The 27,994-nt window shown below is 34.2% G+C and overlaps 1 protein-coding gene across 2 annotated transcripts; it reads right to left on the minus strand.

Annotated features, from left to right (window-relative positions):
• Nucleotides 1–16,605: 16,605 nt before the first annotated feature.
• Nucleotides 16,606–22,028, minus strand: LOC127084559 (uncharacterized). Of its 2 annotated transcripts, XM_051025041.1 has the most exons (7): nucleotides 21,769–22,023; nucleotides 18,914–20,938; nucleotides 18,763–18,817; nucleotides 18,270–18,418; nucleotides 17,614–17,700; nucleotides 17,178–17,306; nucleotides 16,606–17,027 (listed from the first exon to the last, which is right to left on the minus strand). In XM_051025041.1, the coding sequence occupies exons 1-7, from the start codon at nucleotides 21,835–21,837 to the stop codon at nucleotides 16,974–16,976; spliced, it is 2,568 nt and encodes an 855-aa protein (XP_050880998.1). In that variant the 5' UTR covers nucleotides 21,838–22,023; the 3' UTR covers nucleotides 16,606–16,973. The 2 variants fall into 2 exon arrangements, 1 of the variants encoding a protein (XP_050880998.1); XR_007788747.1 differs by lacking the exons at nucleotides 16,606–17,027; nucleotides 17,178–17,306 and having other exon boundaries at nucleotides 17,613–17,700; nucleotides 18,909–20,938; nucleotides 21,769–22,028.
• Between the last annotated feature and the right edge of the window lie 5,966 nt (nucleotides 22,029–27,994).

Below are 27,994 nucleotides of genomic sequence, written 5' to 3' on the forward strand. Positions count from 1 at the left end.
AGTAAGCCCAGATAAATTGGCATCTGACATCCATCTTGTTGTTTGTTTGCTTTGTGAGGATACAATTGTAAGACCATGTTGTTGGCATTTGTACTCCTATGATCATCCTTTGGAGGTTGGTATAAGTCCAGATAGATTGGCATCTGACATCCATGTCGCTTTTGTTGTGAGATTGGAGTAAGACCATTTATTGGCTTCCGGTATCATTGTTTTGTTTTAGGAGATTGGTGTAAATCCATTTATTGGTATCCGGTATCCGCTTTTGTTTGTAAGATTGGAGTAAGTCCATTTATTGGCATCCGGTATCACCTTGCTTTTATTTGCTTACTTGCTTTGTTGCTTCATTCCAAAGGACACACTTGAATCATCTTCTATATGATCTCAAGAGGTGAACCTTTCTGAGAAGTTTTACACTCCTTTATCCATACCCTCTTTGTCCTAAACCTTTTCACACTTTGCTTTCAAACTTTGACTTGTTGTGCAAACATTCTGACATCTCTTTTCAAATTAGAAACCTGGACCCTAAGTCCTTGACTTTTCAAACTCCATTTCATAACACTTCTTTGAATCAATCCTAATCATACCTTGACCATATTTTGTGAATACTCATAATCACTTAACTTCACACATTCAATTGTTTTGTGGCTTTGTCCATTTGTTAATATGTTTTCATACATTAGCCATAGGTTTCAATTACCATAGTGGTTGATGTAAATCTTACCTTGTCCTTAGTGAGTTGATTGTAAGTCTTCCATACTTATTATAGGGTTAACCCCTCACTAGTATGTTGAAGCCGTCCTCGCATGGTGGATTGTTGATTCAGGTTGAGTTTTCTCCCATTGGTAATGAAAAGCCTTAGAGCTTGTGTTTTAAAATGAACTCACAAATTTTTGGAAATCTTTTAGCCGAACTACGGCGTTTTGATCCTTACCTTTGATGGAAGGTACGTAGGCAACGGGTTCATCCGTTCAAACACAAAAACAATAAACTTGTACATTCTTTTCTCATCATCCCATTCATGTTTGCACAATATGTCATAAACAAATAAACATTTTTATACAACAAGTGTGAAAAGGGCTCCCTAGGACGTTTTGGGTGCCTAACACCTTCCCATTGCGTAATTTACCCCTTACCCAGACTCTCTGATCTTTTCATTAGTTTTCTACGTGTAAAACTTCTTAGGCTTTTGTTCGCTTTTTAGCCAGTCCTTTGGATAAATAAAAGTGCGGTGGCGACTCGATTTCTTTGTATGCTTTGCTTATGGTTTAATCAATAAATCATATAGTGACGAATACACCGCTACAGTATCTCTCTCTCAAATTGAATCTCGGCAGTACATTCCCTGGTTGATCTCGATAGAAGATTTCCCAGTTAAACTTTAATAGAAGGTACATTTCCTCAAGCATAATCTCGGTAGTAGATTTCTTAGTTGATCTCGGTAAAAGATTTCTCAGTAGACCTCGATAGTAGGTATTTTCTCAACAAAACCTCGACAGTAGGTATCTCCTAGTGAGTCTCTCCAGTATACTCCCTAGTGAGTTTCTTATACAAGCGGTTGGAGTAGTTGGCCATTTCTCTCCCCAGTGATTTCACCCCTGCATTACCATTCACTAATAAAGGCATCTCACCAAGCCTCGGTTCATGTCATTTCATGAATGTCAGCATTTGCATATCATGATCATTTGTATATCATGCAAATAAGAAAATTCAAATCATTGCATAACTGAAGAGTACTTCATGTTCATTTTGCATTGACCCGGGTCTTGTTGATTGTTATCCATCGACCCCTAAGTCGTTCGTTACTGGCACCTTTCCAAATCCAGTTGTCGCTAGCACCCCGTGATAAGTCCAATCATCATTGGAAATTTCAAAGTCCGACCTTTGTCTGACATATTCAAAGTTTGTGTTTTGTTTGTCTTAATGTTTCCTAGAAAGTTATCGGCTTGACTCTTTCATTGAAAGAAACTCCCTAGAATATTGGATGGTTTTCTTGTAAGAAAACTCCAACTTACTTTTGTGTGGATGATATTCTCGTAAGAAGACTCCTGATCCTGTTGTTTGGATGATTTTCTCGTAAGAAAACTCCAATATATTTTGTGCAAATGATTTTCTCGTAAGAAGACTCCCAATTGTTGTCTTGGTTAAATTCTTTCTTAAGAATCTCCAAAGATTCGTGCGGATGATCTTTTCATAAGAAGACTTCTGATTATTTCTGTCTTGGATAATTTCCCTATTTGGAATCTCCAAAATATTTAATTGGATAATTTCTTGTGAGGAATCTCTAGAAATTTCAGATACATTCTAAAGTGTTGTTAGGTCATGTCTGAACCTGTTGATAAAGCCCATTTGTAATTCCTCAGTGTCTTCTCAAGCAGGATTGTTATCCCTAGTGAGTTTTCATCCTTATTTTTGTTTCCTGTGGGCCACTGTTACAACATGTCTCCATCATTCCCCACATGCTCATTTTTCATTCTACATTCATCATAAAACATCATGTTAGATTTCATCGCATGTCACATATCCCCAGCAAAACGAAAATGAAAAAAGAGTTCTTCCTGCATGCATATCATACCATATCATGCCATATGCATCCAAGACCAAAATTTGAGCCTTTTAGTATTTAACTATCTCCCACTACGATCATATGAAGAGTGTCTTTCATGTTCAAGACATTTAAATATGGGCAGCTGTCATACCCCAATTTTGTCTGGGCATTTTAAATTCATCTTATACATGTTTATTTGTCAAGTTTTTCATTTTTATCCATATACATTTTTTATCATCAAATAAAGTCATCATAACCATGCATATATGCATTATAGTAATGAAATTAACATAAAATCAACATTTTACATGTTGAAGAAATTGACTAAATTTGCATTTTTTAATATGCATTTAAAAAAAAGGATAAAATCATGATCATTTGATTTATCATCAAAATATTCATTTAAATTTTATTAATCATTTTCATGCATCATAAAACAAAAATCAATGCTTCTAGAAGATCTAAAACATCTCGCATTTATTACATCCTTATTTTATGCATATATTACATCATTATTCACTACTAGCGTCCAGACGGGCACTTATGTGTCTGTCTATCCATTTTTTTAATGCACATCAATAAAAATATAAGCGATATTTTTTATTTAAATATAATTTTTTTAAAATCCAACATGTGTAAGTTTATAGTAGAAAGTTATGTGGTAGTTAATAAGAATGGTTGAAAGTTATTAAGTAAATTACAAAATAAAGTAAGGGTAAAAATGGTAGAAAAATAAGTTACATCAATACAAATATTCCATTTATATATTGTTATAGATTTAATTAAATAAGCTTCTAGAAGACACTCACACTATTTGCATAATTTCTAAATCACCCCTTAACCTAATTCTAGAGCCTATAAATAAACTCCATTTCATTCACAAATGAGATCACCAATCATTCACAAAAACTAAGCCAAAATTTTCTTCATTTTTCTTCTAGTCATTTTTTTCTTTCTTTATTGAATTTTATTTTAGGTAAGATCATATGTTTGCCATTTATTTAATTCTATTGCACTTTTATTCTTTATTTATTTATTTAGTACCTTAATCATCACCATTTTGCATGGAAACTCAATTGATTTTAACTTAAGGGTTGAAAAGTGTTTTTGAACCTCCATAAGCAAAAGTGATTTATTGTTGTTTAATTTTTATTTATTTAAATTTCTTTGCATTATTATTCTTGCTACACTTAATTAGTATCTTAAGCATCATCATTTGCATAAAAACTCCATTGATTCAAAATCAAGAGTTTAAAATGTTCTTGAACCTCCATGCGCAAAAGTGATTCAATATGATTTAATTTTTGTTACACTTAATTAGTATATTAATCACCAATATTTTGTATGTGTTGAGAATATATCAAGTGTGAGTAGTGTGGATAATAGTCTCACATTGGTTGGTATTGTGGAGACTTGAACATTTATAAGTGAGAGAACCCACTCACCTATCACCTTAAGGTTTTAGATGAATATGTGATGCGTCTCTCACAAAGAGGTTGCTCTAGAAAAGAAGTCTCACAATGTTCAGTGCTCCCTAGTGAAAAAAATCCTCCAACAAATGGTATCGGAGTCTGGTTCGAGAAAAGGGACTGACTTACTTGTATCGTAAGTCAACGGTGCCAGTGTGGTGAATAAGAAGCGTTTCGTTGAAGAGTATCAACGACACCAGTGTGGTGAATAAGAAACGTTCCGCGCAGTACAAGAATTTATGGAAGTAAGAAGAGCTTTCACTTTAAGGGGAGCATTGTGGACTCACACTTGAGGGGGAGTGTTGAGAATGCATCATGTAACACCCCGATAAAATATGATAATTATTTAAATTAAGTTAATAGTATATTTATTAATTTAATTAAATAATTGGATTATTATTGGAATATTATTGGAATTATTATTATAATTGGAATAATAAGTTGGAATATATATAAAGAGAGTTCCATTTGGTAAAGAAAGTTTTTTTCACGTGAAAAGGGAAAGCGACAGAAAAGTGAGAAAAGGGCAAAGAGGAAGAGCAGGAGAAGAGGGTTGAAGAAGGAAGAGCTTGAATCTAAAGGATTGCCGGATTAACTCAGGTAAGGGGGGTTTATCGTCGTTTAATGGGTATTATGGGTTAGCATGTAATGGGTAGTGATAAACCGTTGAATTAACCCTAATTGGGATTTGGAATGTTGAGAAATTGTGATGAATAGGTTGTGTGAAAACTGTAATTGAATCGATAATGGTGTGTGTCGTAAATTGCTGGACGTGTAGCTTTTTACGGAATTGGAATCGGAGGTCCGGAAGTCCTTCAACGGCGGAAAATGCGGAGAATTCTGCATTCTGCCTTGTGTTAGCGCAGGAACAGCTTTCTGTCTTGCGTTAACCGGTTAACCCAGGGTGTTAACCGGTTAACACTGTTATGTATTCTGAATAATTGTTGTTTTGTCTGCGTTAACCGGTTAACCCAGGGCGTTAATCGGTTAACACTGTTAAGTTTTGGGCAGGAAGCGTGTTTGTGCTGCGTTAACCGGTTAACCCAGGGCGTTAACCGGTTAACACTGTTGCAGAGTGGAAAAATTGTTAATTAAAATGTTGTGTGCCTAATTGATGGTTGCCTATATCGGTGTGTGATATAGTAGGGATTATTTCCCGCTGTTTTGAGCAGTATAGGTATTAGTAGAGTGCGCTAATACTGTGTTTAATTATTTGACATGATATGATGTGTTGATACATGTGTTGATACTGTATGATGGTATGCATAACGTTGTGAATGTGTATGTTATGCATGTGTTGTGAATGGACTGTTTTATGGCTTAGAGAGTGAGCATCGATCCATTGTGGATTATTGTTGTGATGTTGCATTGCTAGGTGATTAGCGTGCATAATGTGGCCTTTATGGTGGTAGCTAATTCCCATGGTGAAGAATTAGTGATGTTAGTCATTTGGACTGTTTTGATGTTTGCATGCTAGGTGAATTAGCGTGCATAGCATGGCCCTTGGGGTGGTAGCTAATTCCCATGGTGAGGAATTAGTGATGTGAGTCACTAGGTCTCAAATGAGTGGGACTGGTGAGCTTGGTAGCCGTACCTGGATTTGGTCGGTGAAGTCGAACTATATGTTCACAAATAGTCGGTACCGCATGCATGGAGTCTCATTGCATAATATATGTGTAGTGTATAATATGAATGGATGTATTCCAATGTTATACGTGTGTTGTGTTGGCATTGAGCATGAGTATGAATTGTGTTGATATTGAGTATGATATTTGAGTTGATGTGCCGTTACTGAATGTGTGATACGATTAGGGTGATTAATGTGTTAAATTACTTAACATGACATTATATTCTATAATGCTTATTATATCGATTGAGGAACTCACCCTTACAACTATTTTTCAGGTAACGAGCAGTGATTGAGTAGAAGCTAATGCTTGGAGTCTAGTGTAGTCTCCTTAGTGGGTCATGCTCTGATAGATGTAACATCGGGAGGGAACATTTTAATTGTGTTGTTGATGTTTGCTGAACCAGTTTACATGTAGTATGTTACATGTTTTGAATGATCGATTTGATCTCTATCCGCTTCGTATTGTGCAATACTTTATGTTTTGAGTTAAATAATGAGCATGACTAAATAGTATGACGAATGGTGCAAAATAAATGTGTGACACCCTTAATTGCATGATTACTCTGATTTATATGTTGTTATTTTAATTAAATATTTGGGGTATTTTAGAAGGGTGTTACATTAGTGGTATCAGTGCATAGTCGGTCGAGTCGAGTCGTAATTATTCTGTTTTCCCTGTACGGGATAGGTGTTGTGTAACCCTATCAGTACTTATTGTTTTAGATTGTTGGGTTTTCAGAATAGAGATGGCTGGAAGAGGTAGAGACGATGCTGCGATTGTTGAGGCTCTGGGTATGCTAGCTGGAGTACTTGGAGGGAATCCGAATATTGTGGGAATGGGAGCTGCTCGTCAACTGAGTGAGTTCCAGAAGAACAATCCTCCAATGTTCAAGGGAGCATACGATCCAGATGGTGCTCAGAAGTGGTTGAAGGAGATCGAGAGAATTTTCAGAGTGACTGAGTGTGCCGATAACCAGAAGGTCAGGTTCGGTACGCATATGCTGTCAGAAGAGGCTGATGATTGGTGGGTTGCTACCCGCACTGAGTTGGAAACCGCTGGGAATGCTGAGATCACTTGGGCTGTATTCAGAGAGAGATTCCTGAGGAAGTACTTTCCAGAGGATGTCAGAGGAAAGAAAGAGATAGAGTTCTTAGAATTGAAGCAGGGTAACAGGTCTGTTACCGAGTATGCTGCTAAGTTCACAGAGCTGTCAAAGTATTACACTCCCTATAATGAGGCTGCTGGAGAATTTTCAAAATGTGTGAAGTTTGAGAACGGGTTGCGTCCCGAGATCAAGCAGGCTATTGGATATCAGCGGATTAGAGTGTTTTCTGACTTGGTTGACTGTTGCAGGATTTTTGAACAAGATACCAAGGCCAGAGCGGAGAGCTATCAGCAAAGGGTTGATAGGAAAGGCAAGAATCAGAATGATCGTGGGAAACCGTATGCAGCTGGCAAAGGTTTCCAGAGACAGAGTGGGATGAAGAGGCCTAGTGGGGGAGACTCTAGTGCTCCTGCTAAGTGTTACAGATGTGGTCAGGCGGGACATCATTTCCACGAGTGTACCAGTGCGGAGAAGAAGTGTTTCAAGTGTGGAAAAGGTGGTCATTTGGCTGCAGAGTGCCGGTTGAAGACTCTGACTTGCTTCAACTGTGGAGAGGTGGGTCATATCAGTCCACAGTGTCCTAAGCCGAAGAGAGAGAACCAGTCGGGAGGCAAGGTCTTTGCTTTATCGGGTTCTGAGACTTTTGCAGACGATCGTTTGATCCGAGGTACGTGTTATATTAATGGCTTTCCTCTTGTAGCTATTATTGACACCGGTGCTACTCATTCCTTTATATCTTTGGACTGTGCTGTGAAACTTAAGTTAGAGATATCTGAGATGCATGGAAGTATGGTGATTGATACTCCTGCGAAGGGTTCAGTGACTACTACTTCAGTTTGTTTGAATTGTCCTTTGAGTATTTTTGGTAGAGACTTTGGGATGGACCTTGTGTGTCTTCCACTAGTGCAGATTGACGTTATCTTGGGTATGAATTGGTTGGTGTCTAACCGGGTTTCTATCAACTGTTTTGATAAGACTGTGATCTTTCCTGAGATTGAGGAAGGAGAGAGTTTGGTTCTATCAGCGAGGCAGGTGAATGAGGAAGTAGCCGATGGGGCAGAGTTGTTTATGCTGTTAGCGACTATGGAGGCTAAAGATAAACTGGTGATTTGCGATCTAGCAGTGGTGTGCGATTTTCCTGATGTGTTTCCAGAAGAAGTGAATGAATTACCGCCAGAGCGCGAAGTTGAGTTCTCGATTGATTTGGTACCTGGTACTAGACCGATATCGATGGCTCCGTACCGTATGTCTGCTGTTGAGTTAACTGAATTGAAGAGTCAGTTGGAAGATCTGTTGGATAAGAAATTTATTCGTCCGAGTGTGTCACCGTGGGGTGCACCAGTGTTGTTGGTTAAGAAGAAAGAAGGTACTATGAGGTTGTGTGTGGACTACAGGCAACTGAATAAAGTGACGATCAAGAATCGGTATCCTTTGCCGAGGATTGATGATTTGATGGATCAATTGGTTGGTGCGAGTGTGTTCAGCAAGATAGATTTGAGATCTGGGTATCATCAGATACGTGTGAAAACTGAGGATATCCAGAAGACTGCTTTCAGAACAAGGTATGGACATTATGAGTATTCTGTAATGCCTTTTGGTGTGACTAATGTGCCTGGAGTGTTTATGGAGTATATGAATAGGATTTTCCATCCGTACCTAGATCAGTTTGTTGTGGTGTTTATTGACGATATTTTGGTGTATTCGAAATCTGAAGAAGAGCATGCTGAACATTTGAAAGTGGTTTTAGAAGTTCTCCGAGAAAAGAAGTTATTTGCTAAACTGTCTAAGTGTGAATTTTGGTTAGAAGAGGTTAGTTTTCTTGGTCATGTGATTTCAAGAGATGGTGTTGCTGTTGATCCTTCTAAGATAGAAGCGGTGTCTAAGTGGGAAGCTTCGAAGTCTGTTGCTGAGATTCGAAGTTTCCTTGGATTGGCTGGTTATTATAGGAAGTTCATTGAGGGATTTTCTAAGTTGGCGTTACCGTTGACGATGTTGACTAGAAAGGGGCAAGCGTTTGTTTGGGACTCAAAATGTGAAGAAGGTTTCCAAGAGTTAAAGAGAAGGTTAACTACTGCTCCTATTCTGATATTACCAAGTCCATCGGAACCATTTGAGGTTTACTGTGATGCTTCATTGTTGGGTTTGGGTGGTGTTTTGATGCAGAATAAGCAGGTTGTAGCTTATGCTTCGAGACAACTGAAGGTTCATGAGAGGAACTATCCGACACACGATTTAGAGTTGGCAGCTGTGGTATTTGTTCTGAAGTTATGGAGGCATTACTTGTACGGGTCAAGATTTGAGGTTTTCAGTGACCATAAAAGTTTAAAGTATTTGTTTGATCAGAAAGAGCTGAATATGAGACAGAGGAGATGGTTAGAGTTTCTGAAGGATTATGACTTTGGTTTGAATTACCATCCGGGTAAAGCAAACGTAGTGGCTGATGCATTGAGTAGGAAAGCATTGCATATGTCTATGTTAATGATTAAGGAGTTGGATTTAATTGAGCAGTTTAGAGACTTGAGTTTGGTGTGTGAGAGTACTCACAATAGTGTTAGATTGGGAATGTTGAAGTTAACGAGTGGTATTCTGGATGAGATTAGAGAGGGTCAGAAATCCGATGTGCTTTTGGTTGATAAGTTGACTCTAGTGAATCAAGGTCAAGGTGGTGAATTCAGAGTTGATGAGAATGGTGTTTTGAAATTTGGTAATCGGGTGTGTATTCCGGATGTTACCGAACTTAAGAAGAGTATTCTTGAGGAAGGACATCGTAGTGGCCTGAGTATTCATCCTGGAGCTACGAAGATGTATCATGATTTGAAAAAGTTATTTTGGTGGCCGAGAATGAAAAGAGAAATTGCGAGTTTTGTTTATTCTTGTTTGACTTGTCAGAAGTCGAAGATTGAGCATCAGAAGCCGTCTGGGCTAATGCAACCGTTGGCTATTCCAGAGTGGAAGTGGGATAGTATCAGTATGGATTTTGTTTCGGGTTTACCGAGGACAATTAAGAATTTTGAAGCTATTTGGGTGATTGTTGACAGATTGACAAAATCGGCTCATTTCATTCCGATTAGAATGGATTATCCGTTAGAGAGATTAGCTGAGTTGTATATTGAGAAAATTGTAAGTTTGCATGGTATTCCGTCGAGTATTGTTTCGGACAGAGATCCTAGATTCACATCGAAGTTCTGGGAAGGTTTGCAGAGGGCTTTGGGAACTAAGCTGAGATTGAGTTCTGCATATCATCCGCAGACTGATGGTCAGACTGAGAGGACGATTCAGTCACTGGAGGATCTTTTGAGGGCTTGTGTTTTGGAAAAGGGAGGTGCTTGGGATTGTTATTTACCTTTGATTGAGTTTACCTACAACAATAGTTTTCATTCGAGCATTGGTATGGCACCGTTTGAAGCTTTGTATGGTAGGAGATGTCGGACACCTTTATGTTGGTATGAGTCCGGTGAGAGTGCTGTGATTGGACCGAAGATTGTTCAACAAACTACGGAAAAAATTAAGATGATTCAGGAGAAGATGAGGATTGCTCAGAGTCGTCAGAAGAGTTATCACGACAAGAGGAGGAAGTCACTTGAGTTTCAAGAGGGAGATCATGTGTTTCTTCGTGTTACTCCGATAACTGGGGTTGGTCGAGCTTTGAAGTCGAAGAAGTTGACACCTCGATTTATTGGTCCTTATCAGATTTTGGAGAGGATATGGGAGGTAGCCTATCGTATCGCTTTACCGCCGTCACTTGCGAATTTGCATGAGGTTTTTCATGTGTCTCAGTTGAGGAGGTCCAAGTAGATGATGTACAGGTGAGAGATAACCTGACTGTTGAAACATCACCTATGAGGATAGAGGATCGAGAGTTGAAGCAGTTGCGGGGTAAAGAGATTGCTTTGGTAAAGGTAGCTTGGGGAGGACCAGCAGGTGGCAATGTGACTTGGGAACTTGAGAGTCAGATGAAGGAGTCTTATCCAGAGTTATTCGCTTGAGGTATGTTTTCGAGGACGAAAACTCTTTTAGTGGGGGAGAGTTGTAACACCCCGATAAAATATGATAATTATTTAAATTAAGTTAATAGTATATTTATTAATTTAATTAAATAATTGGATTATTATTGGAATATTATTGGAATTATTATTATAATTGGAATAATAAGTTGGAATATATATAAAGAGAGTTCCATTTGGTAAAGAAAGTTTTTTTCACGTGAAAAGGGAAAGCGACAGAAAAGTGAGAAAAGGGCAAAGAGGAAGAGCAGGAGAAGAGGGTTGAAGAAGGAAGAGCTTGAAGCTAAAGGATTGCCGGATTAACTCAGGTAAGGGGGGTTTATCGTCGTTTAATGGGTATTATGGGTTAGCATGTAATGGGTAGTGATAAACCGTTGAATTAACCCTAATTGGGATTTGGAATGCTGAGAAATTGTGATGAATAGGTTGTGTGAAAACTGTAATTGAATCGATAATGGTGTGTGTCGTAAATTGCTGGACGTGTAGCTTTTTACGGAATTGGAATCGGAGGTCCGGAAGTCCTTCAACGGCGGAAAATGCGGAGAATTCTGCATTCTGCCTTGTGTTAGCGCAGGAACAGCTTTCTGTCTTGCGTTAACCGGTTAACCCAGGGTGTTAACCGGTTAACACTGTTATGTATTCTGAATAATTGCTGTTTTGTCTGCGTTAACCGGTTAACCCAGGGCGTTAACCGGTTAACACTGTTAAGTTTTGGGCAGGAAGCGTGTTTGTGCTGCGTTAACCGGTTAACCCAGGGCGTTAACCGGTTAACACTGTTGCAGAGTGGAAAAATTGTTAATTAAAATGTTGTGTGCCTAATTGATGGTTGCCTATATCGGTGTGTGATATAGTAGGGATTATTTCCCGCTGTTTTGAGCAGTATAGGTATTAGTAGAGTGCGCTAATACTGTGTTTAATTATTTGACATGATATGATGTGTTGATACATGTGTTGATACTGTATGATGGTATGCATAACGTTGTGAATGTGTATGTTATGCATGTGTTGTGAATGGACTGTTTTATGGCTTAGAGAGTGAGCATCGATCCATTGTGGATTATTGTTGTGATGTTGCATTGCTAGGTGATTAGCGTGCATAATGTGGCCTTTATGGTGGTAGCTAATTCCCATGGTGAGGAATTAGTGATGTTAGTCATTTGGACTGTTTTGATGTTTGCATGCTAGGTGAATTAGCGTGCATAGCATGGCCCTTGGGGTGGTAGCTAATTCCCATGGTGAGGAATTAGTGATGTGAGTCACTAGGTCTCAAATGAGTGGGACTGGTGAGCTTGGTAGCCGTACCTGGATTTGGTCGGTGAAGTCGAACTATATGTTCACAAATAGTCGGTACCGCATGCATGGAGTCTCATTGCATAATATATGTGTAGTGTATAATATGAATGGATGTATTCCAATGTTATACGTGTGTTGTGTTGGCATTGAGCATGAGTATGAATTGTGTTGATATTGAGTATGATATTTGAGTTGATGTGCCGTTACTGAATGTGTGATACGATTAGGGTGATTAATGTGTTAAATTACTTAACATGACATTATATTCTATAATGCTTATTATATCGATTGAGGAACTCACCCTTACAACTATTTTTCAGGTAACGAGCAGTGATTGAGTAGAAGCTAATGCTTGGAGTCTAGTGTAGTCTCCTTAGTGGGTCATGCTCTGATAGATGTAACATCGGGAGGGAACATTTTAATTGTGTTGTTGATGTTTGCTGAACCAGTTTACATGTAGTATGTTACATGTTTTGAATGATCGATTTGATCTCTATCCGCTGCGTATTGTGCAATACTTTATGTTTTGAGTTAAATAATGAGCATGACTAAATAGTATGACGAATTGTGCGAAATAAATGTGTGACACCCTTAATTGCATGATTACTCTGATTTATATGTTGTTATTTTAATTAAATATTTGGGGTATTTTAGAAGGGTGTTACACATCAAGTGTGAGTATTGTGGATAATAGTCTCACATTGGTTGGTAATGTGGAGACTTGAGCATTTATAAGTGAGAGAACTCACTCACCTATCACCTTAAGGTTTTAGATGAATATGTGGTGTGTCTCTCACAAAGAGGTTGCTCTAGAAAAGAAGTCCCACAATGTTCAATGCTCCCTAGTGAAAAAAACTCCTCCAACAAATGGATGTTAAGAATGTGTGATTGGGCCTAACTCAATCCTACAAAATCGGTTGGTAGAGTGAGGACTGCCCCCACTTATAAACACATGTTCAAGCAATATCCTCACGCACAGGACTGGACATCTGGAGCGTGGAAATAAATGGTGGGTGATCTGATAGCGAAAACCATAGTAGGTGGCCCACCGGATCTTAAATCAGGCTCTGATACCATGTTAAGAATGTGATTGAGCCTAACTTAACCCTACAAAACCGGCTTTGTAGAGTGAGGACTGCCCCCACTTATAAACACATGTTCAGGCCATATATTGTCCGACGTGGGACTCTTAACAGTATGGAAACTCCATTGATTCAAAATTAAGAGTTTAAGGTGTTCTCGAACTTCCGTGAACAAAAATGATAAAATGCAAATTGATGCTTGTTTTACATAAATAATATATCCAATAGCTTCTCATCATCACCCCAAGCATGGATCCATGGTTCGTTTATCAATCGGGTGAATAAGATGACTGGATCAAGCAAATATATGTTGCTGCATTTTGTTGATTTTCGATATTTTTTGTTGTTTATTTGTTGATTCTAAATATATCATTGTGTTCGTGAGATCGAGTGGATAAAATTTCATTATTTATTTGCTTAATTCTATGAACATTTGAGAAAGTTAAGGTGTTTTTACGTTCTCGTTTGAACTTTTTTTTCTTCCATTTTTGTTGCTACGGGAATAGTAACCAAATGTGGGGTTGGGGAAGATGAAGTCTTCCCCACACCCTCTAATTGCATAATACACCCCTGTGAGGCTCACTCCTTTAGGCCTAGAGCATTTTTTAGCTACACCCTCAATTTTCAGTCTATTTTTATCTTTTGTATATTTTTAATTTATTTTTTTCTTATTATTACTTATTTATTTATTTTTGTTTTTTCTTTTATTTTCTTTATTTTTTTTAATTTTTTTTATCTCTTGTATTGATACTGTGTCCCCTCCCTTTTATTATTTTTTTTATTTTATTTTTTATTATTTGCTTTATTTTTTAGTTTATTTTATTACATTTTTAGTTGATGCATAATTGTAAATTGAAAAAGATAAAATGACTCTTAAAATTAACCTTTCAAAAAATACTAAAAATCAAAGGTGTTTGATAACGTTAAATATATTTTTCAAAATCACATCAAAACTTTTCCAAACCAAAATCAATTGCTTAACATCCATTATCCTTAACAAATAAAATTAATTCTTTGAAAAGTTCAACTTTATCAACACCAACCCCTTTTCTCAAGTCATTTCTCAAACCATTTCATTTCCGTATCACAAACAAAACGCTTGATCCAACGTCAAGTTCATTTTCCCAAATCAGAATTCAAAAAATACTTAATTATTATTAAACACTTTTGCAAATAAGATAGAAAAGGAACATGGTGGATACCACGAGCTCCTTAGGCTAGGATTCAAGATGAATATTTTGCTCATCCAAGTTCTCGCCATTACTTAAAATACTTCAAACCAATCAAACTTTTTTCTCGCTGTCATGCGATTAATCCTCAAACTCTTTTCTCAAACGAAATGTACTTTGTCTTGAGACGATACAAAAACAATGTTTCGTCCACTTGAGCATGTAAGTAAGCTTGCGACGTTGCCCTAGAATGTTGATTTATAAATTCATTCGACTGTGATGCAAGTGTTCCCTTCTCCACTTGTTTTGGGTAGCCAACAATAGTTTTCATCAAAATCGACCAACCAACAAACATTTTCTACCCAGAACTACGTAGTTTTAAGTTCTCTATTGCACCTGGAGATATGTAAGAGCAAGATTTGTAAATCTTATCCGACACATCAATAAAAAATCCAAAAATATTTTCTCTTTTCTTTTGATCCTATGTTTCTTTCCCTCTTAATAACTCAAGAAGTCTAACATTTCTAAGCTAACACTAGCGCGCACAACTAACCAAACGGTTTCTGTTGAGTACAATGGACATGCGAGGTGTTAATACCTTCTCCTTGCGTAATCGACTCCTGAACCCTGATTTGATTGCTACGATAAATATCATTGTCGTTCTTTCTTGGGTTTTATCGATATTTTCCCTTTCCTTTTTAGAAATAAATAAAGTTTAGTGGCAACTCTATTCAATCCATCCTACGAGCGTGCAATTACGCTTCGCTAAATTGTGTTCTCATTTTTCAAAATACAACAATAAGATGCATTAAGAAATTCGCTAATTCTAGACGATAGAACTAATTTTCATGTATTTAGTTACCCTCAAATAGAATTTAATATGTTTTTTAAAATTGATTCGATTTAAAACAAAAATTTGTATTTTTTTTTAAACGTGTAGTATTCAACTTACTTTTACATGATTCATCAAACATAAATTATTTTATTTTCAACTATTTTTAGTCATAAATTATTTTATTTTTAACTCATTTTTAGTTATAATCAATTTAATAGAATCAACTCACTCAAAATAAGACACTTACATTATCAAGTTGCTTTTTGAAATTGACAAGTTTGGATATTAAGTGTTCTTGAAACGGTACGAAATTCTTATCAACTTTTCATATTAAACAATCGAAAAAATGTTTAAAACTTTCTCCCCATTTCCTGTTCTTCACATGCTTAACACAATCGAGGAGATCTTATGGATTCATTTGTCTTGTAAGAAACATAATTCTTTTAGCAAAAGTTGTTTACCTAATAACTTAATCTTACAAAAAGATGTACAACATCCTCTCCAATGGCAAACTTTGCGTTCTCGAAGCATCCCATTGTGGTCCACACTAAAAATAATAGTAGTAATTAAAAGAGAGAGGTTTCTTTAGTCGAAAGATGAGAGATTAGATATATAATAGCTAAAGCTGAAAACTAATTGGATAAAGATCTACAAAGCAAAGACACAACAGATACACAAACATGGAACACAATACTTACCCATTGGTATCGATAATTATATTTAAAAAAACAAAGAACAAATTACATTATCACAAGTATCAATATCGTGTGTCGGTGCCACAGTGTCAGACACATACATGTGACAAACACAAACACATTTTTGTTTAGAGATATTGATTTCATACATCTAAAGATAAACTAACCTACTCATCTATACAGGTGAAAAATAAAAATAGCAGAAGAATTAAAAAGATGAAAAGAAAATATAGGCATGTTCCCAAGGACCATGCCCAGATGCAAAAGAGCAAGGACCACAACATCAAGGACCACAACACAAGAAATACAATAAACTACAAATTTACTTTCTCTCGTTCCTATTACTAGACTGGTCCAACTTTTGATCAATCTCATTATCTGATCTATGCAAATTCACAATTTGAGACAAGTAAGTTTTTTTTTTGTTTGTAAAACTCAAGCCAATCAAACTCAACCACTTGATGAGTTTGTTAGTTTGCATTGCTGATAAGATTTTAAAAAAAAAAAACACTGGAAAATATAATTATATGATCTTTTATTCTGCAACACAAAGGAGCAGAACCCTTACCTCTAGCTCACATGTTTTGTTCCACCTGTCCCATTTGGCACTACAATTTATCTTGACAAAATATTAGGAAAAAAACAACATAGAATTGAAAAAATATTGTACTAGTAATTTGAATCTAATCATATGCAATCAATGCATAATCTCCTTTAATCTATCATGGTTTCCATATAACAATTGGTAAACAAACTGGACGAACAAGTTCAAAAACATTGAAAACAATGAAAACCCGATTTTAATAGGTATTTTTTTTCTTTTTATGCATTTAAAGATAATGATAAAAACCAGCACCAGGTTTCAGATTCTGGGTTCCAATAAATTTTGCCATACTACAAAACTTTTGGGTTGAAGAATTATCTATTCTAGCAGGCAAAGGAACATGGAGGAGAAAAGTGTTGTGCAACTCTATTTCCAGGAAAAACACTTCACCAGTAAAAGCAATGTCATACTAGCAGGGCCACTCCTCATCAAAAATCAGAAAGTGCGTACAAATGCGTACAATAAGCACTTCCTGTGTTAGGGGACCTTTACATTCACACAGAAAGGTCGGAAAATTGTCAGTGCTGCGACGAGTCAGCTGCTACTGCTTCATACAACTTTGATTTATCTCGAATATCAATTGCATGCCCTTCAACTGCAAAATAAGATAATAAATCACATTTCCAATTAAAATAAGAATCCAATAGAAAAAAATCTGCATTTTCCAGTACTTTCGCAAGCCAGTCAAAATTGTTTTATCAGGAGAAAAAAAACAGTTGCCATCATTTAGTAACAGTGAGAATACCTCTACCAAATGATGGGAAAGCAGTCTTTGAGATTGATCAGTGTGCAACTCTCTGTTATTTACCAGCATTGAACTCTTGCCAATATTTTTAATGTAGAATGATCCATCTTTATCCATCTTAATGATTGCCTAAAACATAATAAGGGAAAACTTTACAATCAATATGTTGAGGTCAATTTACATTTCGTAGTGAAGACAACACAACACCTTACTCGAATTTAAAGTACGTCAATGTGATATTTTAAGAAGAACTGACATTGCAGTGTGGGCACCAGATGACGTGTGTGCAACAGGAAACCAAAAGTTTTCCATTGAAGTATTTTAAAGCATATTGATGTGATTAGTTCATTACCAGTGAAAAACAAATTTTTAGACGCATACACAGCATAGTCCACTGCATTAAGTTATAGTCGGTAAATAACTGAATATAACCAACCTGGCGTCTAGATATTAGATTGGTACCACCTCCTTTGCCTAAGTCGATATCTACATGAACACCTTCTGTTGCTCGTCCAAGTAAAACCTGCGGAGTGATTTAATTTGTGATCTCACGGAAAATATTGACCCCTCCAAATTTATAAACATAAACAGACTGTTATTTTAGCTGGGGCACTTTTTCAAAGAACATATATGTTTATCATTGCAAAACAGGTCATTTCAACTATTGATTCCTTGATTGTTTTATTTTCATCAGAAATAACTCCAAAACATAGGAAAAAAAAGGTTACTACCTCAACCTAGAAACACAAACGGCCATATTACTAATAATCTTAGTGCATGTGAAATTTGTTCCGCAACATATTAAAACATCACAAAACATTTACTCTTCTAATTTAAAAAATAAAATGTTAAGTTAAGTTGGGGCATTTTTCAGAAACCATTGATGTTAGTAATTGCATAATAGATCTTTGTTGTTTGACATAACAGAAAATATGTGAACCTGTATCTGTAATGCATGTGACTTTTTATGCCATAGTGAAAATATTTAAAAAACATGAGTGTTATGCTTACATTCAAAGAGTAATAATTGGAAAACTTCTTCAAACAACATGTAGATCAAGAAAGAAGTTTTTGCGCTTAAGTGACAAATACCTCGGTTTTCTTGATATAGTAATTTGAGTGGCGGCTATATAATAGAGCCAATGCTCCATGTGAAGCCATGGCTCTTTGCGTACATGAGTGAACCCCCTGCTCCAGCCTCACAATAGTCCGCTTAGTTTCCTCATGTTGATATCTTGATACTAAATTGTAATCAGAATATAAATTGTTAATCTATAATAAAGTCATAAGAAAACAATGAATTACACAAACAAATTAAATCAAATCGGTCAATTTATTACAAAGACAAGTGGATTGTTTTTTCTTTTGACAGTAATATGTTGGTTATGGCAAAAACATTCACAAGAACTGAGCCTATCAACTGCCCAAATAGCTGAAACATCCTCCCGTACCATGAGACAGCATCAAAAAAGCAAATAGGAAAATAGAAATGTTCTATAGTTGAATCACTAATTCAAATAGTTCTCTCTCTTTCTTCAATAGGAAAAAAAGCAAATTAGCAAGTCGGACAAACCAATTGTATTACCTTCTTCATTCTCATATAAATCCTGAACATCGGGTTCCAAGTCCATATCAAGTATCTGTAAGAGGGAATCATAAATAAGTCAGAAAATTGCAAGAGTTGTGGAAAAGGTTAAGCCAACTGTTGACTGAAAGGTCAACAGAACATGCCTTACCATCGCCTCTATATCAGAATAATAAGGAATATCATCATCACTTTCGATAAATTGCTCTTCCTCATCTAACTTTTCAGGAATAACCACCAGCTCTGACCTTAGAACTTCTGTAGATCCCATTTCAGCATGTTGCAACTTATTATCTTCAACTGGCAAAGCTACATTCTGTTCCTGTTCCAAGCAAGAACCATTAGGTTGGACATGATTCATGAAACCCTTTCCGAGGGCTGGTCTCTCATGTGACAAACTTGTCACATTATTGCTTAGATGCTTTACGGAGCTAACATTGACAAGCTTTTCATTAGGATTTGCATGTAGAGTAGCATGAGTTTTGTTTGTTAAACTGTTGCTTCCACCTAAGCCACGGGAAGCAATAACTGCACTCCTAGACAGTGTGTGTGATGAATGGTTATTAGATAATTCGCAGTTTATTTTAGAACCACAAGCAGGCCCTGGATTCCCTCGGGCTCCTGTTGTCTGGGAAGGCACATGAGCTCCTATGGAGTTTTTTTGTTCAACCTGCATCAAAACTTTACCTCTTCTGCTAGCTCTAAATCCACAATCATTAACAGATGATGGAACTGGCTTATTGGATTTTGTAACAGCTGGTTCAGATGAGCAGAAAATTGTTGGGGGAGGCTCATTAAAGGGTAGAAAAACATCATCATTGGATGGAACTTCTGGGTCCTCGGTATTTGTTCTACAGAAAATAACTCCATTAACTAGTTCAGGAAATTGAGGGTATTTAGCTGAGGCAGAAGTTGGCATTTCGAACTCTGATTTGTGAACTACTTGCACACCATTAGGTTTTGACACTGTATTGTCATCTACTTCTGCACGAGCACGACATGAAGCTGAGAGATCATTAACATGTGCATCAAATGCAGCTAACAAATCTGTTTCGACCGTTCCTGCATTGTCATCTACTTTTGTGCGATGTGAAACACACGGATTTTTGACTTCTTCAGGTAGGGTCAATAATAACTCTGCTCCATCCGTTTCAGGTATCTGATCTGAAGAACCATCAATTGGAGAGCTTACTAAAAGTGAACTCAGACCATCATAATAAGATTTACCAATCCCATCTTTTCCGACATAATCCATCAGATATAACTCTTCCTCGCCAGTGAAGGTTAAGAGATCATTGGACAATTCTTTCAGGTAACCATCCTCACAAGCAGTCGAATCTTTTGAGCCATGACATGGAATACCGTCATGTTCTTCTGTTCTCCAATCTGGAATGTCCGGAATGTCAGGAAGTGAAGATAACTGTAAATCGTCAAATGAATCTCCACACTCTAACTCAGATGAATCAAATAGACAATCTTCATCAAACTCGGAGCATAAATTTGCAGGGTCATTGTTGATTTGTTGAAAAGAAGACAAAGATATTTCCTCTACATCCTCATCTCTGATAAATTTTTCAATATCTATTTCTAACGGAATACCCATTTCCTCTGCAGCTCCATTCAGAGGCACGTTATCTTCAATAATTTGGTTACCTTCAATAATTTGATGATCCTCCACGGGCATATGGTTTTGGCCAATGAAAAAATTCTCCCCAAGTGTATCATCAACTCCAGTGTAAAACGCTTGATCAGTAACTCCATTAATTGCAACATCAGCATCGATAATATTTTCTGGAAGACCGTAGTTTGCCGGATCATGATTTGGAAATTGATTCCAAGTTGAACCCTCAGGTACGCAGTTTAGAGCCAAAGACACGTCTCCATTTACAGCATAAATGTCATTTTCTGGTTCAACCAAAAAATTGAAGTCCATGGAAGTTTGTGCCTCTTTGCGCATTCTTTTACACATCGCATAGTAAGAATCTCGAGCCCTGACAGGTTTTCTCTTAACAGAAACAATATCCTGTTCTTTTAAACGTATCATAGCCGCAGAGGCTTCCGAGGATACATCAGCGTCGAAGACGATAGAATGCCATCTCTCTTTTATTTCCCCAATACTATATTTTTGAGAAAACTGCACCGCACCTTTCGCAAGTGCCTCCAACGAAGCACCGCTCTGTAAATACAAAATCATCCAAAAAAATGATTTAAACCAGAATCCTGAAATGGTTATCTTGTCTAATGTATACAAACACGAGACAAACTCCGTAGCACTGACACCTCTGAAAAAGGTGTGTCTGAATGATTGAAATGGTTATCAGCGTCCAAAACCGAACAACACAACACTTGTGATTCTGTTAAATTTATTCATTTTTCAAATTATGACCAGTAGCGACGTGACAGTGTCAGTTTCGTGTTACCGGTGTCGACGTGGCAGTGTCAGTTTCATGTTACCGGTGTCGACGTGGCAGTGTCAGTTTCATGTTACCGGTGTCGACGTGGCAGTGTCAGTTTCGTGTTACCGGTGTCGACGTGGCAGTGTCAGTTTCGTGTTACCGGTGTTGACGTGGCAGTGTCAGTTTCGTGTTACCGGTGTCGAGGTGGCAGTGTCAGTGTCGTGTTACCGGTGTCGAGGTGGCAGTGTCAGTGTCGTGTTACCGGTGTCGACGCGTCAGTGTCAGTGTCGTGTTTCCGGTGTCGACGCTTCATCATATCAGACCACGCAAGAAAAATGAAATAGAGATCTATTCAATTCAATTCAAACCTCATGAGGTCTATCCCAAAAAAACAAACACAAAAATCAACATTCATATACAGATAAAAACCTAGATAAACAACCTTACACTACAATGTGTCACTAATATTAACAATAATCTGAAATAAAATCCAATTCAATTTCAATTTAGAGTTCATGCTATATATCCTAAAAATCAAACATAAAAACTTCAACAATCAAATTCAAAAACAAATAAAAAACCTAAAAAAAAAAACGAAAAATTAAAAAACCTCAACGGAGTTCTTGAGTAAAAGATCGTCTTCATAAGTCCACGGAGAAAATGTAGCACAAGCTCCCATGGTGAAAAACAGCGTCTCCCTAACTCTCTCTCTCTCTATAACTCTCTTCTAAAACCCCCAAAATCTCTTCGTTAGTGATGAAGGTGACTCACTCACTCACTGAGTCAGTGTTGAACCTGCGAATGTGACGCTTGATTGAAGGGTTTAAGTTTTTTTTTTGCACACGTGTGGCAAATAAAAACCGTTCAACCGTCTACTCGAATTTTTTGCCAAAATTTTCTTTTTAATTGACAATTTCTATTTTCTAGAATTTTGTAAATATTCGTTGAATGAACTAAATAAATATATTGAACGAATCAACGGTGGCGTTTTTTTCATAAATGAATTTAAATGATGACTTTTTTTTGTCATTAATTAATTTTATTAATGGATACAGCTGCCAAAAGGAAAAAAACTATTTAGGAAATTACTAATATTTTATTGTCTTTTACAGTGTCTATATATTTTCAAGAGTTTTAATTCTGGACTAAATCATACTACTAAGAATCAATTTAAGTAAATTAAGACAGCTTAATTCATGCTTTCTTTATATTTTGTTTGATTATTAATTGATATATAAATAAATAAAATGAATAACAATTTCTTTATACTTATTTTTTTGATAGCACATAGTTATCTACTAGTTTGATACAAAAGTAACTATAAACAAAATAATAAAAAGAAATATTTTTAAATATATTCAAAAAAATTATTATGTCCATAAAAATTAAAACTAATATAAATAAAATCAATATTTTATTATCCCTTCTTTTATAGACTTGAGATAATCAATTATTATAAAAATTATCATTTCATTCTTTTTCTTTTCCCACATATTTTCACATGTACCATCTTAGTTTTGAATTCTCCTATACTAAAATAATTTAATAATATTATAGATAAACTATAAACTATATCATTCATATATATATATATATATATATATATATATATATATATATATATATATATATATATATTATATATATATATATATATATTAATTAATCAAATTTAATTTTTAAATAAAATTAAAAACAATATACAAAATAAATATTTGTGACTAAATAATAGATTAAAATTATCCCTTTTAAGTATTGTTGAAATAAAAATGAGAACCATTGTATTATATTATCTATTTTTTTTCTTCTAATTTTAGTTGTACTTAAGTTATTTCTCTTTAAATAAATTATTTAAGAAATCATTGAAGATATAATTATGATCATAATCATTTCATTCAATTATGTAAAAATATCCAAGTGTTAGATAAAACATATATATTTTTACTATTTGTGTTGTTTGATTGCATATGTATCAATTAAATTTTATATATACTTCTTTAATTAATTAAATATATTATATATTGTATATTTTTATAGCGTTTATTAATATAAGAAAGAGTCATAACCAATGACGATCATGCATCCCGCCTAATCAGACTGAAAATTTTAAAATACTATTATGACATGGCCAAATGATATATTTTTATTGGATGACCGTGTAAAACTATTTTACAGAGTGTCAGTGCATTACCATTAAATCCATAATAAATTAATTAAATTTAACTTTCTTTTTTTTATTATTTAAATTAAAATAAAAATAATTATAAAGTAATAATTATATATTTTTATAAAATTCTGACAGTAATTAAAATCAAATTATCATCACCATAATCGTTTCATTCAATTATGCAAAAAGGTCTAAATGTTGGATAAAAAAATATATAGTTTGCTATTTGTGTTGTTTAATTGCAAATGTATCAATTAAATTTTTTGTTATATTTCTTTAATTAAATATATTATGTATATTGTATTTTTTTATAACACTTATTTATATAATAATGATGTATATAATAAATCGGTTCGAAAAAAGTGTTTATAATAACATTTTTTTAAATGACCCATTAAGAGTGACATTGGATGTAGAGATACACGAGACAATTATTATCCATAATAAATTAGTTAAATTTATTTTTTTCATAATTTTATCTAAAAATAAGAATAATTTAAAGATAATAATTATAATTTTTTATTAAAATCCTGGCATTTAGATGCACATGTTTAAAATCAAACTATGATGAATATAATTATTTTATTCAATTATGTAAAAAGTATTTAATTATTAGATAAAAAATATACTCACTTTTTTAAAAATGAGCCACTAAGAGTGAAATTGGACATAGATAAGTGTTATAAGATAATAATTAGTTAAATAATAAATAGTTAAATTAATTTTTATCATAACTTTTAAATAAAAATAAGAGTAACTATAAGATAATAATTATAATTCTTTTATAAAAATAATACACATGATGAAATTATTTTACACAAAATAATTACTTAAAATAAATCATTCTACCACAAATAAACTTTTTTTTTTATAAAAGTGGAACAACTTAAAGAATATAAAATTTATGTAATTTATTGAATATTTTTATACTTATTTTTATTTTATTTTATTGTACTTTTATTTTATTTTATTTTTATATTTTTCTTTTTGTGTTTTGGCCTAACTCGAATTTATTTATACTTTTTTTTTTAGTTTTTAGAAATTTTGTTTTATTTGTCTATAAATACAAAAATGAGAGCATATATAATACATTAACTATAAATAATAATGATTATAATATATTAATTGTATTTTTTTTACACTTCAAATTTTTTAATGTTTAAAAATGAATAGTAAAATGTCACTGAGACATACCATTCTTACGACAAGTATTTTTAACTAAATAGGTAGTAGAAATTAATGTTTTTAAATGTACAAAATAAAAAAGAAAACAATATTTTTTACACTTCAATTTTATTCAAGTAATTTAAAATGTTGTTAAAAAAACTAAAAGAAAACTTATGTTGTTCATAAAGATAATAGTGAACAAATATTTAACATTAATATATATATAAAAAATGCAAATAAATATTTATGATTAATTAAAATAGAAATAATGGAAAAAATTGTGATGGATTAATATAAAAGCATCGGAGATGGACAAATATCTATCACTGAAAGAAAAAGAAAAATTAAAGGCACTTATGGTAATTTATACATAAAAATATGTGTGGATTATTTTTATTTAATTAATATATAAAAATAAAATGCGTGACAAATTTGTCAATAATATGTCACTAATAAACATAAAAAATTATGCATGAATTTTTATCTTTAATAAATATATAAAAAAATTAAACAAATATATGTCACTAAAATATTTTAAAACAAATATTTCTGCTACAACAAAATCAAATTTACTTTAAATTTACAATTCAATATATAGACTGAGTAAGCTAAAAAAATTAATTTACGTTAATCCTAAAAAAATAATATATATATATATATAATATATATATATATATATATATATATATATATATATATATATGAAGGTTAATGTATTGAAAAGAATATTGATATTCAAAAGTATTGCAACCTATAAAAAGGCCAATCTAACCTGATTTTTATATAGTTATTTTTAATGTCAACAGTGGTGAATTGTAATTTCTTGTATCGAAGCAGGTTATTCGACAGAATAAAGAAGTATCGAACCATCTAATGTGTTGAGTTGTCTGGACCATCTAACAGTGTTGAGTATTCATAACATTGTATTCACAGTATTTTACCGTTGCAAACTGAATAACAAGTTTTCCACAATTTGTAGACAAAGATTCCACAATTTATAGACAAAGAGAAACTCCTTCCTCTATGTTCCTTGTGTTTGGCAGTACAAAGGCTTTTAATTACCTTCAAGTTATCAAGTCAGGGCTGACAGTGACATTGCAGAACCCATTAGCCTTTTTCATTCTTTGACTCTGCTGCTAATGTATGTATGTGGTTTTAATGGCATAGGTTAATATTGTTTATTGGTTTACATTTAAAATAGTTTGTAGTTTAAATAAATTTGTAAATTGGATTGAATGAATGTAATAGAAATGTTATGAATCTAAGTTTAGAAAGAATGTAAAATAGAATTGTATGAAAGTTTTAATGAATGGTTTGGATTTGAAAATGGATATTTGGTTGTTAAAATGGTAAATGAGTTTAATTATGGTGATTAAATGGATATTGAATATCCAAGAATTTCTAAAACTAGTCAATTAAAAAATCCAATTAAGATAAAAAACAATTAAAATTATTTTTAAAAAATCCAAAATCCAATAAAAAATTAATTAAAATCAATTTAAAAATCTAAAATCCAATAAAAATCAAAATTGGAAACCATTTAAATTTAATATCAAATTAATTTAAAATTAGAATCAAATTGATATCAAATCACTTTGAAAAATCTAAAGTTCATTTGTAATCAAAATTAAATTAATTTAAAATTTGAATCATTTTGAAATTAAAATCAATTTAAAAATTAATTAAAATTAAATTGAAATTCCACAATTAATTTCAGATTAGACTTAATTTGAAATTAATCAATTTGAAGCTAAAAATCAAATTGAAAATAACAAAGTCAGGTAAAATTACATTGAAAATCCAAAATCCGATTAAAATCAATTAAAATTAATTTAAAGAGTCAACTTTGAAATTAAAATCAATGTGGAATTAACGTAACACCATCATGATGTGAGTCGAACGAGCATAGATAAAGATCAATGTTACCAAAATCGAGACAATATGGACTTAGGAATGAATGGTTGACTTTGGTCAACTAGTTGACTAGAAAGTCAACAAATGACCTCAGTCAACCAAGATGCGTGAATTAGGAATTTCTTGTGTTAAAAACGGGCTAGTAATCAACGCACTTAAAACCTGAATCAAATACCAAAGACTAAAGATTGGGCCATGAACCAAATGACAAATCAAGGATCCAAAAGGCCAGTGCACTAATGTGGACATAAATTCAAGATCTATGAATCTTGAAATCACCAAATGGATGGTTGTCTGGACCAACCCTGAGCCAGATGGAATCTCAGGCAAGTAGATAGGCAAGTTAAAAGCCTTTTCCCCAATGGATTGGGGTTTCACACATAGTTAAGGCAAAATGAATACCCAAAGTCAAGAACTAGGGTTTTGGATCCATATAATGAGCAACCCTTAATCACCAGCTTTGAATCTTATAGATTGGCCAATGACAGTATGAATGAATATGTGTAGATGAATCTCAAGTCATGGGTCAGATGAAAAATTAAAAAGGGAAGGAAAATTTGGGGTACGACAGTTGTCCCTATTTAATTTACTTAGGCTTGAATCGTCGAATTGCGAGAGCTTTTCGGATTTCAAGGTATGAGTGGATTAAATATTGAAGTATCAAAAAAAAATCCCGTTGAGGACGGTTATATGGGATATAGGGATATTAATGGAAAATGAGGGCCATGAGATGCATGCTATATTGTATGTTTTTTCGTTTTATGAGACATGATGCCATGTATGCTAATCAGAGAGCCCATAAAAGTTTAAACGTGAAGGTTCTAAAATACCCTTGCAGATAAGGGGTTTCAAAATTGAATCCTCAGTTTAAACTAGAAACAAAGTCAAACACGGAGGTTTGAAAAAGAAAGGTCATCAACCTTACAGGTTGGAAAAAAGTTCATCAATCACGTAGACTGAAAAAGGTTCATCAACCACGAAGGTTGAAAAAAGATTCATCAACCACGAAGGTTGGAGACAAAGGTCATTAACCCTAAAGATTGGAAAAAGGATTAAACAACCACGATGGTCAGAAGAAGATTCGACAATCGCAAAGGTTAGAAGCAAGAGGATCATCAACCCTAAAGGTCGGAAACAAAGTCCATCATCACCCTAATGATGGGAAAAAGATTCAACAACCATGAAGGTTGGAAGCAAAGACCGTCAACCCTAGAGGTTGTAAATAGGTTATCAATCATGAAGATTGAAAAAAGGTTCCCCAATCCTGAAGGTTGGAAACAAACAGGATCATCAACCCTAAAGGTTGGAAAAAGACACCAAGCAAACTAGGCTTTAAAAGATGCCAAGCAAGTTGGATTTTGGAAGAATCGTCAAACTAGCTGGTTTTAAAAAATTGTGATGGATTAATATAAAAGCATCGGAGATGGACAAATATCTATCACTGAAAGAAAAAGAAAAATTAAAGGACACTTATGGTAATTTATACATAAAAATATGTGTGGATTATTTTTATTTAATTAATATATAAAAATAAAATGCGTGACAAATTTGTCAATAATATGTCACTAATAAACATAAAAAATTATGC

Source organism: Lathyrus oleraceus, chromosome 5 (genome assembly GCF_024323335.1).
Source record: "Lathyrus oleraceus cultivar Zhongwan6 chromosome 5, CAAS_Psat_ZW6_1.0, whole genome shotgun sequence".
In the NCBI taxonomy this organism is placed as follows: domain Eukaryota; kingdom Viridiplantae; phylum Streptophyta; class Magnoliopsida; order Fabales; family Fabaceae; genus Lathyrus; species Lathyrus oleraceus.

Excerpts from the sequence above, each read along its gene's own strand:
- LOC127084559 (XM_051025041.1), bottom strand. The coding sequence starts at position 21,837 with ATGGGAGCTTGTGCTACATTTTCTCCGTGGACTTATGAAGACGATCTT. Across the intron at positions 18,818-18,913 it reads ATTCTGATATAGAGGCGATG|ATACTTGATATGGACTTGGA; the intron begins GTAAGGCATGTT and ends TCCCTCTTACAG. Across the intron at positions 17,701-18,269 it reads ACTATATCAAGAAAACCGAG|GTTTTACTTGGACGAGCAAC; the intron begins GTATTTGTCACT and ends ATCACTCCGCAG.